Genomic DNA, 12,334 nt, shown 5'->3' with positions numbered 1-12,334 from the left:
TGCCCCTCTGTCCAGCCCACAACATGATCTCAATATAATATAATCTAGCCTGCAAGACAAGCAATGTAAACTATCCCTTCATTTACAATTTGAATAACACAATTCTATTTTTTTAAAGGCAATGGCTTCATTTGATGTTTGGCTGTGAACAACAAAGATGATCTAAAATTATGTAAAGATGTATAAAAACTGCATTTTTGGGTGGTGGGTTGCTGCTTATACAACGTTAACAGGATACAATGGTACTCACATGAGAACCCAACGGAGAACAAAACAACCAAAACTGTGCGAGAGAGCCCAGTTTGATCAGCAGTAAAGTATGTGTGAAAGCTATGTCAGCTTATGATTGGTCTGCCTGTGTTTGAGGCGGGTCTTCAGGGCGAGAAGGTCAATGTAGAGGATTTGATTAAGGACAGCAGAGGCGCAGAGCAGTCCGCCATGAAGCGCCCCAGCCATGCCGTTACAGAATACGTCCTGACCTGCACACAGACACACACACAGAAACATTAAGCAGGTGTGTCTGTAGAAGACCACACCAGATGAGACTGCCTGTCAGTCAGGTCACCTGTTAGGTAGAGTCCGCTGATGGGTGTCTGTGGTCGTGTCCTAGCAACAGTTTCTGGGGTGAAGCGCTCCAAGTTGTGTTCAGCGCCGTACATCTCACCTCTTGGAGCGCCCAAATAGTGGACATTAGTTAGAGGAGTAGCTGCATCCACCATAACCACCTGAACACACACACGAGTTTTAAAGATGTTACCACAGTTATGTGTTCACAAAGGTCACAAACTAATCTCCATGCTCAAGTGTAATTAATTCAATTTTATTTGTATAGCGCCAATTCATAACAGAAGTTATCTCAGGACACTTTTCAAATAGAGCAGGTGAACATCCTTATAACATTTCAGAGACCTATCATTACCACCATGAGCAAGCACCTTGGCGACCAGGGCAAGGAAAAACTGCTTTTAAGAGCAGAAACCTAGACAGACCCCTTCAGCTCTAAGGTGGGTGGTCGTCTAAAGAGGTGTTGAATTGTCCCATTGATTTCCCGATTCGATTACGATTATCATTTCAGGTCGATTTATCAATTCCTCGATGCATCACGATGCTTCAATACATTTTTTCATAAAGCCATATAGGATTATTTTGACTTGACGGAATGCATTAAGATACTGTAAGGTCATATAAACAGTTTTCCTATCATGTTACCTATGGTTTGTTTTCATCCAAAAATACAGTAGTAAGAATATAAACAATCTTTTATTTAACAGTCTGACACAGCAAGACAGCACACCACACCAGACACACACACACCACCAGATAATACGTCTCCTGATCGTGTCATGGAAAGAGGGACAGTATTCAGTGTCTCAGCACTTCTCACTATGATTGTACCATGCCAATGCCTGCCGGGAGTATTAGCTCCTCTGCTATTGGTATGGGTTTTGCACCCTTGAGATGTGGTGCAACTTGTACGAGGCTAACGTGCTTTTTATTTACTGATGCGCCACTAAGTGGCCGGCCTGTTGGCTATACATCGAGTATCCGATGAAAAAAAGTCCAGTGCTTATTGACATAACTGGGGTGTAATGTCTCCAGTGGCCGTCTTAATTGTTTGGTTTCATGCTGTCCGCTGCCAGATTTTTAAACATAAAACACACACAGGTCTTTCCTCATTTCCACCGTATTCACGTAAAATCCAGGGCTGTGTAGCTTCGATCGTAGTTCCTGCTCTTATTAGGTTTATGCCGTTACCCGTCACTGTGCTGTTCTTGCCTCTGACGTCTCCTCCTTTTTCTTTTTACTCCTGTCAGAAACTTCTCCTCTCTCCTCCCCGTCAGTCCCCCCTGCCTGTCCGCACCCCCCTGACATCTCAAAATGCGCCCCAGCTATTTGAGAAGTACTGTCCTAGATGAAAACGTAGCTACTGAGAATGTTATTTTTCATTGAATGTTTATGCGTGGCCGGAAAATTAAGAGCGACATCATTGCGTTATAATCGATTATGGTTGGCCCACTGCCATCAGATGCATGCATCGTCCATGTCTGCATCTGCGATGCAATCGATTATTGATTAATTTTCAACACTCTATGCCGTCTTACCTACAGTAGCTGTAGGAGGATGTAACAAGACGTTATTGTTAAGACTACAAAGACATATTGAATTGATCAACTCACTCTCACTCGCAGAAATTGAACACTGAAATCTCATTCTCATGGAAATACTAGACTCTGTTGTGCAGCCATATCTAATAGATCTTTATGTTACCTGAGGCCATACTAGTTGGAGGCCAGGCCTACGCTGGTGTTCTCTTGTACAAACATTGACACACACCTTATCTCGTAATTGAGGGAAGATTGTTAGTGCCCAGTCCAGCAGCTCTTGCGCCATGCCGTTTTTCAGATCCAGGTAGTCCTGTCCCCTCTTGCCAAGCTTTGTCCCCTCCCATTCCTCGAACCACTCATAGCGAGCCATGGTTAGCAACGTCATACAGGACTTACCTGCAAAAAGATACATAAGGGGAACTTCATTCAAATTATTATCCTCTTGAAGGAACCCGTCTACATCAATGGAGTCTATTTAACAATGTATGCCAGAAATTGACAATTTATTTGTATTTTTTATTGTTAGATGCCGTTAGCTAGTTATCTTGAGCAGGTAACTTTATATGAATTAGCCCCAGGGTCCCAGGAGCTAAGCCCGACAAAAAACACCTTGGTACACTCATCAAACTGTCCTCCGTCTTCATCAAATGCTGTATTTAGTCCCGGTCTGGTTGTGCCATTTATAATAATAATAATAAATATGAAAAAGCAGATAGCACTGGTTTCCTGTGTTACCTAGACTTAATATATATATATATATATATATATATATTTACTATGTTAAGATATAATGGAGTGGCAGCATCCTGAGCAGAGAATGACAAAGGGAGGAGGGGGATGTGGCCAATGTTTCCATTTGTATTGGTATGAGATTCTGGTGATCCAGTGCTACAGTGGTTCTGAATTTTGTATCTAGCATATTTAAGTGAACGTAACATCCCATCCAAAAACCTGGGATTCACATAATTGCATATCTACCAGAAAAGAGTAGTCAAGGAGGAGTAGACAGAAATCAGAAATGGCAAAGGAGTCACTGATGTAGAAGGTGATATCAGATATGATGGCAAGTACACAGTTACCTGGGTGTCTGATGTTGGCTGTAGGATCTTTGGCGGATGGAAAGGTGATGAACATCATGGGAATGTTGCCCAATACCTGTTCTCTGCTCAGAGAAGAGTACTGCTCCATACTTCACACAAAGTTGTTTGTACAAACACATAGACACAAACACAAGCTTATTGAGGAGAACACCAGCTGCTAAATCTATAACATACTAAATACAATAAAATGGGGTGTGTTAACTTGGGATGTGTTGTTAAACTGACATTGAATTTGAGATTGGTTAATCCTTAATTTGGCAATAAAACTCGGAAGGATGGAAGAATATTTAAATATAATAGAGAAATGTGAGAGAAATAGAAAAAAAATATAAAAAACCTACAGTGAGTCCAAGTCATTGTCTTTATACATCCAGAAGTTGGTGGAAACAATGCCCAGCTCCTCTTTGGTTCCATCCAGACCAACAAAGACCAAGAAGGAACCCATACCATGACGCACCATACCCAACAGTGACTGGATCTCTGCACACGCAACAAACATGTTACAGGAAACATGCAGTAGAAAAAGAAAGCAAATGAGAAAAAGTGTAATGTAACGTTGCATGGCTGCAGTTCAAAGTCAACATTTGATGTTACCTGGTTTGTCCTGTATGTGCTGAGGCAGAAACTTCTGGAAGGTGTTGAAGATTCCGGCGTTGGAAATGACAACAGGGGCATGGACCTCAATCTCTTCTTGTCCTTTAAGCACTGTCACACCTGAAACACATACACACACAGTGTTAATGCAAAGGAAATATCCATCTTGAGCAAAATGTTCTTTGTTTGTGCTGTTTTTTTTTGGGAATCGTAGAGTTGTCCCTCAGATGGGGTTGGAATACGTTGTAGTTCAACATTTTAACCCTTTCTCACCGTATGCCTTCCCTTGCTGATTGAGCAGGACGCGTTGCACAGGAGCCCTGACCAGCACGGCACCGCCTGACCGCTGAATGACAGGGATGATGTGAAAAGCAAACTCGCTGGCGCCCCCTCGTGGGTAGTATGCACCACGCTTGTAATGGTGAAGAAGGAGAGCATTGATGAGAAAGCTGGACTCTTTAGGAGGCACACCTAAAATGACATTATTCAGAGCATTGAAGGGTGAATACAGAATGAGTGTGGTTTATGATGCATGTGAGTGTGTGTGTCCATCACCATAGAACAGGTAGGCAGACAGCGCGTGCAGGTCCTTGTTCTGTGTGAGGCGGGACATCATTTCTGAATGGTTGGTTGCTGCTAGCCGGAACACCGAAGATATACAGTCTAATAGACCAGTCCGAACCAGGATGTTAACCAGCCAATACGGTATGATCTTCAAGATGGCGATAAGTGGCGTCCGTCGTGAGGCTAGCTGCAAGAAGAGGACATATATATCATTAATTTGAATCATCAATAAATTTTGCTTATACAGCACCTTTTACATGAGAAATGCAGTTTAAGATCCTTTCAGACAGCAAATGGTTGCCACCTCGCAGTGCCACAGAAGTCAGCAGGAGTGGCAGCAGCATGGAGAGAGAGTTCCCTTAAAGGACCAGTGTGCAGGGTTTAGTGGCATCTACTGTTGAAGTTTTAGATCACAACTAACTGAACATCACTCACGCATGTATTTGACGACCTGGGAATGACATGGGGTACAGCAAGCAACATTTATGACACAAATGCCATAATAACATATTGCCAAACATTTTCTCTATTTTAAGGTACAACCAACGCTAAAATAAAACAACATTTAATATGTCCATGGACCTGTAGAGTCAAACAAAGAGAAAGATTGGAGCTAATAATACGTTTTTGCCTTGATGCAGTTGAAGAAGTACATCTTTCAAGGCAGTAAAGGGGGGTCATATCATCAGGAGCAACAGCTACATAGAGTGAAAAGACAGAAAAATAGTGGACTTGCTTGAGCCTTGTAGCACTCCAAATGTTAATTTTGTCAAAGGAAAGTTGTTTTTTTTCAGCCATGTTTGTGTAATAAACTGCCTACTGTCTCATCCATTCTTCCCATTCTCATCCCATCATTATTATTTCATGCCAACCTCTCTACCTTCATCAATCTCATGAACTCATCAATGGCCTCCTCTTCTCCTGGGAACTGCTTTTTCAGGCTAGCTGCCATCTCAGTCTTCCCTGCATGGATGTGGTACTCCCTGAGAATGACAGAGAAGTAAGATAGGGTAGGTCAGAGATGGCTGGAAAGGTTGTTTTGATTTTATGGATGAGTTTTGAGTAAGTAGGTAGTATAGTTCATTGTTAGGTTTTGTTTGTTGTTGATTTGTGTAGTTGATTACTCCTGGTAATACTATGAAGAGCAAATAAATAAACCCCCTGCATAAGAGAAAGTGGAAAAAAGAAAGAAAGAATTGATCAGTGATTTTAATGTAACAAGCCCTACCTGCGCTGGTCAGCCCTACCTGCGCTGGTCAGGATGACCCAGTATCAGTGTATCAAAGTGCTGCTCCAGCCGTGTGAACTGCAGCTTTCCATCTGTGATCTGATCTAGAGCAACCCTCAGGAGGCTGTTCTCATGAAGCTGGCCCAGGTAATGGATTCCTGGTGGTGACAGTGGAGTGGCGCGGGTTAGTTACATTCAGTTGTCCATGGCCTGACAACTTAACTATTAACAGAACAGCCCAGAACAGACAACCCAAACACTGGCTCCAGATAGGGACGTTGGCGCAGACAGAAACAGGGTAGCTTTCTTTAAAAGTATTGGCCTTGGCATTACAAAAAAAAAAAAGAAAATGCATGAAATTGCCAGAGTGCCACTGTCTTCCAAAACAGTCACCACAGCTATGGTTCATTATACTCAGATATAACTCACCACAATGGCGTATGTGTTCAAGTTCAGTTTCTCTCTTTGAGTTAACGGTGCTTTGAGGAAATAGATGCAATGAATGTAAATGTATTAGAATGACTGGACTGTTCGTCACACCATACTGTATACTACAGTGTGAGGTGTATAGGTTAATCGTCAATCACAATATAAAGCTATGGCTTGGCTTAGTATTCCAATTATGAATCTCTTTTTGAACACGTAATAAGCCTTTATCAGTTGGAAGGAAATCTGAAGCCGCGGATGAAAAGAAAGAAAGATAGGTTCCATCTGCAGGGAGAGAACCTTTATGTGCGTGCTGGTATACATTTGTTCATGTACTTTGCCTTCTTACCCACATCAAACTCAAATCCCTTATTCTGAAAGGTGTGTGTGCAGCCTCCAGCCTGATCGTGTTGCTCCAGAACTACAACCCTCTTCCCGGCTTTGGACAGAAGCGCTGCTGCTGTCAACCCTCCCACACCGCTGCCAATTACCACCGCATCCAGAGAGGGGGGAACGCGGTCCACACGGAACCCTGCACAGGAGCACACATTGCATTTTGTGAAATGCTTTCTTGGCATCTGGAACACAGAGGTTTTTCATTGAGTCTCAACTCTCCAGTCCCGGTATGAGCCTGTAAATCTAAAATCTGAAAAGTATTTATAAAAACAAACATAATATTTTTTTTGCATTGCATTGCTTTGGATTTGCATTGTTGGTGCATTGTGAATACTGAGCTCTTTTTTTTTTTATTGTGCCACAGTGGGCTCTCAGGCCCTTCTGATCCCCAGACTTTCTTCAGAAACACAGTTCTTGCAGTCATATAACATGGCTCTACAGTGCTGTTGCTGCTGAAAACTGCATGTAAACCTGGATATTTTCTGTTCATGCTGGCAGAGGTGTGTCCAGAGGGGGGGACTGGGGTGGCCACCCCTAAAAACTGATCGGTCACCCCAAGTGCCAGAGGCTGTAGTGTGCTCTGCTTTAAAGCTAGAGTGAAGATACTGGTATCATATGAAACAAGATAACCTAAGGCATCCATTGGTACCAACATGTCAATGAAACTGACATGGCCATTTTCAGAGGAATTCCTTGACCCCCTTGATATCTAAATGAAAATAGATTATATGGTGTTTATGGAGTATAATTATTTCAGAGGAGGCTTGACGATAGTTGATTGTTGAGTCTCATTCCCAGTGTGTCAAATACTGACACTTTGGGACTCTGGTTGTTTTTGTCCGTTCTTGCAAATGCCATTAGAAGCACTATTACAAGCCAGAGGAACCTGATTTTTATATCTGTCTCATATAGTACTGTCTGGACACTGAACATTTCAGCCAATATGAAAAAAAGTTATTTTCATAAAAATGACCTACTGCAGCTTCAATTAGTTGAATGTTGAAAGATAATACAAAGCTCTGGTGCAGTATAGTACATACAGTATCTGCCAATCATCAACAGACACAGGATTCAAGATTCTATCAGAAACAACCTTTCTTACCTCTCTTCAGCCTGTCGTCCCTCTGTCTGCTGTCGGTGACCAAAGGCCCTGGTGGCCTCAGGCACTTCTCGCTGAACACCTTGTAGCGTTGCCCTGTGATCAGGAAGAAGATGACAACCACCACCAGCAGCACACAGCTCAACACACCTAGCAGCCACCACCACATAGTGCAGCCACTACACAGCACTGTCAGCAGGATGGAGAGCAGAGTAACAAACAGCAGAGGAAAAAAAGGAAAACAGCGAATGCAGATGAAAACACTGACAGAAAAAAAGAATGGAGAAGGATGAAGAGAAAAGTGGGTAAGAGAAGAAAGATGAAGAGTGATTCTCCAACAAGGCTTTCCCTAAAAAGGAGCACAGAACGGAAGAGGAGGAGACGAGTGAAGTGAGGGGTGGAGAGAGGGAAAAGGAGGATGGATGCTTATTAAAAGGTAATGGGATGAGTAAAAGGAAATACAACACATGACATTTGGGAAATTCTGACTCCACAAAGAGCAGAGCAGATAACGTATTCTCCACACCAAGGACATGAGACTGGCAGAGAAGAGAGAGCTGACTGTTCAGACACACCCAGAACCAATTTGTTGCTCATCATCGCTAAACTGCCTTCGGATGAACATTTTTACAAATATCCCACTGTAAAGCTGAAATCATCATAGTTCCACTGCATGATTGTGAACAAAGATGCTTTCAGAGCTGAGATGCTGTGAGGGGGATAGTTTTGGGAGACTTGGCTTTTTGGGTAAATGGGCTGAGGTGCATATATGTGTTAGTAAATGTTTAAGTTTCATTTGAGCTTTCCAGAAGCCATGAGGGTGGCTATTACAGAGAAAAACACAACATGGTACTCAGGGCTGAAATTCAATTCAATTCAATTTTCTAAAATTTTTTTAATGAAAGGGCTAGTGTCTAATTAAGAAGAATACTTAAAAATAATCATTAGAAAAAGTAGTATGACGAATATGAATGTGAAACAAAAGATTGAATTCCTGCATGCTGTCGACAGCACTGACACATTTTGGTTTCAGAACTTCATCAGGCATCGAATTCACAATGCGAAGCAACACATCTTTAACACCGCCGGCTAACAACCAGTGGAACCAGCTCCTCAGCCAAATATCACATCGATAATTGATAACCAGGAAATGACAAATATAATGATAAACCACGGAATACAGTATAAATAACATAATATTAAAGTGAAAAAAAGGTTAGACTGATAACTTGGCCTTTTGCTAAGATATTTATTAGATATTTCCTGGAGCAAGAGTCTCTATATTAGTACACATTGTACAAATAATTCCCATGTTTTGTAATGTTTTAGTATGTACTTAATTGATATTTTGTGTATTAAACCATTTTTCTGAACAGTAAGGTATTCTATTTAGTATTGTTTGGTGAGTCTATTCTTGTGTTAGCAACTAGCAGCCACACACTGAGGAAAACACTTGGTAACTCTTTCATTTGTTTGATTATCTTTAGGTTTAGAATATTAAACACAATTCACAAATAATTGGACACAGATTTTGGCTTCATAATAGTTTTATTATCCATTTTTGACAGTGGGTTATCTTTTTGGCTACACATAATTAGTTATAACTTCCTTTGTCAGTTTGGGTAGCATTATTAGGCTAATTAATTTATATTATTTTTCATTGCATTAATTCTTTGCGTTACCAGTTCCTGGGTGTTGCTGCTGGAGATGTTGCTTGGGTGTCAAAGGAAGGGCTGGCTGAATGAGAGCTGCTTAAAAGGGGTTGGTCTACAATTGGGCTGCACCATGTTGGCCTGCATCATGTGAGAGGCAGTGGTTTCTCCTTGTTTGAGTTTATTTATTTCTCTGATTATTATGCTTTTTTATGTTTAGTATTTCAGTATTTTCCTTAGTTAATATTTGGCTGCATTATCTGGATATTATTTGAGGTTATTATGGTTTGTTTGTTTAAATGGTATGTTTTAGTCTAGTCCCCCTGTGTGTCAGAGTGGCCTGATCAGCCACTATTTAAGGTTCCCCAATGTAGGTTGGTTGCTTAGTTTGTTCAGTAAATGTAGCCTGAGTGAGTTTAGTTCTGTTTAGTTGACCTCTTTTATGGGCCCAGAACTTTATTGTATATTTTGTAAAATGGTTATTTATACCTTTTTTGTGAAAATATACCTTTGACTCCTCATGCCTGCCAGCTGGGTCCCTTACAACATTATATAAAATATATAAACATACATATATATTGAATAAAAGACTTGCTGATATACCATCCCCACCCCTTTTTTTTTAACCTTTTTTTATTACAAATTGCTTATTTTCAGTCCCCATCTACTGGTCTTTCCTTTTCTTTCGGATATGCAAAGTTCATCATGCTGACGGCCTGAAGAAATAAGCTTTCTCTGAGTCTCCTTGTGTTGAACTACAGAGGTGTTTCCTTCTGATGATTCCTCCTCTGGTTGTGCTCCTTTAGGTGTAGAAGTCCTGAAGAGTGGCTAGTCTAGATCTGATGTGTGCCACTCTCTGTAGGGCTCTATGGTCTACTGAGCAGAGCAGTTCCCAGATCAGGTGGTGACGCCCCTGTTAAGATGGTTTCATAGATCTGATCTGGCCAACACAACTGTCATCAGTAAACTTGATGATGGAGTTTAAGCTGTGTACAAGGTGTACAGCAGTGGGCTAAGTACTCAACCTTGAGGGAAACCAAGAACACTACATGCACCTACTACACATTGTAACCACACCAAGGAAAATCACAACTTCAACCAAATCAATAATTTATTCAGTACAGACAGAAGCATGAACAATGTCTGACTCTACAATCATCAGTCCTACAACAAAATTACAAGGTTCAAGCTCGATTCACTGTCCATTTTTGAACCACGTGACTATAGAGATTTTGTTTGGATTGTGTTTAAAATACAGGTTTACACATCAAGATCATGGGGAGTATTACTCTGCCTGTGATAACATTTGTAGAATGTTTTTTTGCTCTGTGGGGACCTCTCTAAAACCTATGAAAACAACCCAGCTGTCAAAGTGATGACTGGAGTATCCCTTTAAGGTTACCTTTTTACAAAATCTCAAATTGAATACTCTTGTTGTGTAGCATTTTGGAATGAAAACCTTCAATGGTACATAGACAGTGGACATATGTACAGTAAGCCTACTACAAGCCACTTTGTGATTCATTTATTCAAACAGATAATTGTCAGTCATGTTTTTTTATGAACTGAATAAAAATTGGTAAAGCCGCATTACTTTAGAGTTACGGTTGACAAAAATGGTTTTATTGCATTCATTGGGATTTCATAGAAAAATGACACAGTGAGGTTTTGGAATGTCCTCGAGAGAGCAAAATGTGGTGCATCTCCACACCAAACACTCCAGAAATCCTGATATAGCTGCCACACAAACAACACTTTTAAAAACTAGAGCATAAATATAAATGTAATTTTACAAAGAACCAGCCACTAAAAACATCTCCTCTAATGCACCCGTGTTTCTCATTTATCGCTAAACAATTCATTGTGCATCAAAAGTATTCAGTAGCTGCCACAATAAAAGATCTGAGTACAAACAAGCTGCTCAATGAGCTTTCTGCAGTTGGCACCATGGACAGTGTTACATGTACAGTGGCCTTCAAGTGCACAACACAACATTTAAAAAGCAAAAGCAAGAAAAAGAGAGGACTCAAACGGCTTTAAATTTAAACTGTCTGTACTTCCACACTTACTTTGAAGTGCTTCGATCTTGTCGGGTTTCTGACATTTTTGTTGTTGTGCTGTTCACTCAGGGGCTACTGTAAATATATCTTTACTGATGACATTCTGACAGTTATCACTGAAGTGTCACATACTGTAAATACTAGGCAAGAATCTCATACCTACTAAATCAGTATCTATTATATCATTGTGTATCTACATGCTATCTACAAACTGTTTACATATCATATCATAAATACTACAAAATAAAAAGTGCAAATTAGGAATGATAGTGAGTGTTGAACAGAAATACTTTTGAAATACAACATTGGTAGAAAATAGAGCTTCTGTACAATGTATGTACGTGTGTTTATATGTCAAGGTGTTTCAAACTATGGAATGCCTCCTCCATAAACCATACTGGGGGTTTTCAGATTTTGGGTAACCATATGATGATGATTCATGATCAATGTCGGACTGGGAACTGATCCTTTTTCAACTCCAGAATCTGACTGATTTTGTGTTTAGACATTCTAAGCTTGTGAGTTGCCACATAACGTCAGCCTCAACTGTGCCACATCTGATAGGTAGTTCTGTTTCAACATGTTGTTTGATTGCTGTATGATAACTGACAGTTCAATTGACACTGGGACTGGCTCACTTCTCGCAAATGTTTGATTCTTTAATATATGTTCCTGGCCACACCAGAAAGTGGAACAGCAGAATGAATCTTTATGTCTTTGCAAAACATTTGTTTGTAAAGCTTGCTGACATAGTGACTACACTGGCAGGGCTGGCTGGTGAACTGCTGTGGCTGGCGAGATAACCGCTAACTCACTAGCTATCTTGGCAGTTCTCTGAGATTGCCTGTTTTCCCTCTGCTGTTCTGTTTACTTCCCCTGGTATTTTGTTCACCATGGTACACCAAAAGTTACTGAAGAGGGAAAATAAAGCACTATGAGCTAACAAGCCTGCTATGGGTCACTTAGCAAACTCTTAGTCCAGCTTATTAGCCTAGCTTGGTTGCTAAAGTCACAGTTTATTGATGAAACGTATGTGTATGTGTACCATTACCGTATGCTCAACAGGTGAGCAAGCCTCAGTCAGGACCTCAGTCAACTTTCTCCTCTCCT

At 40.8% G+C, this 12,334-nt stretch overlaps 1 protein-coding gene across 1 annotated transcript; it reads right to left on the bottom strand.

The window, feature by feature from the left end:
• Positions 1-230: 230 nt before the first annotated feature.
• Positions 231-7,783, bottom strand: LOC118323466 (all-trans-retinol 13,14-reductase-like). The gene is made up of 12 exons (XM_035655436.1): positions 7,516-7,783; positions 6,367-6,549; positions 5,611-5,749; positions 5,244-5,346; positions 4,355-4,550; positions 4,073-4,270; positions 3,800-3,919; positions 3,547-3,685; positions 3,185-3,294; positions 2,335-2,501; positions 566-725; positions 231-479 (listed from the first exon to the last, which is right to left on the bottom strand). Exons 1-12 carry the CDS (start codon positions 7,679-7,681, stop codon positions 331-333), a joined length of 1,830 nt encoding a protein of 609 aa, XP_035511329.1. The 5' UTR covers positions 7,682-7,783; the 3' UTR covers positions 231-330.
• Between the last annotated feature and the right edge of the window lie 4,551 nt (positions 7,784-12,334).

The sequence above is a fragment of the Morone saxatilis genome, unplaced genomic scaffold (assembly GCF_004916995.1).
Source record: "Morone saxatilis isolate NCDOM2014 unplaced genomic scaffold, NCSU_SB_2.0 Contig14, whole genome shotgun sequence".
In the NCBI taxonomy this organism is placed as follows: Eukaryota; Metazoa; Chordata; class Actinopteri; family Moronidae; genus Morone; species Morone saxatilis.
Note: the sequence above shows the minus strand (reverse complement) of the source record. Positions and strands in the feature narration are given on the sequence as shown.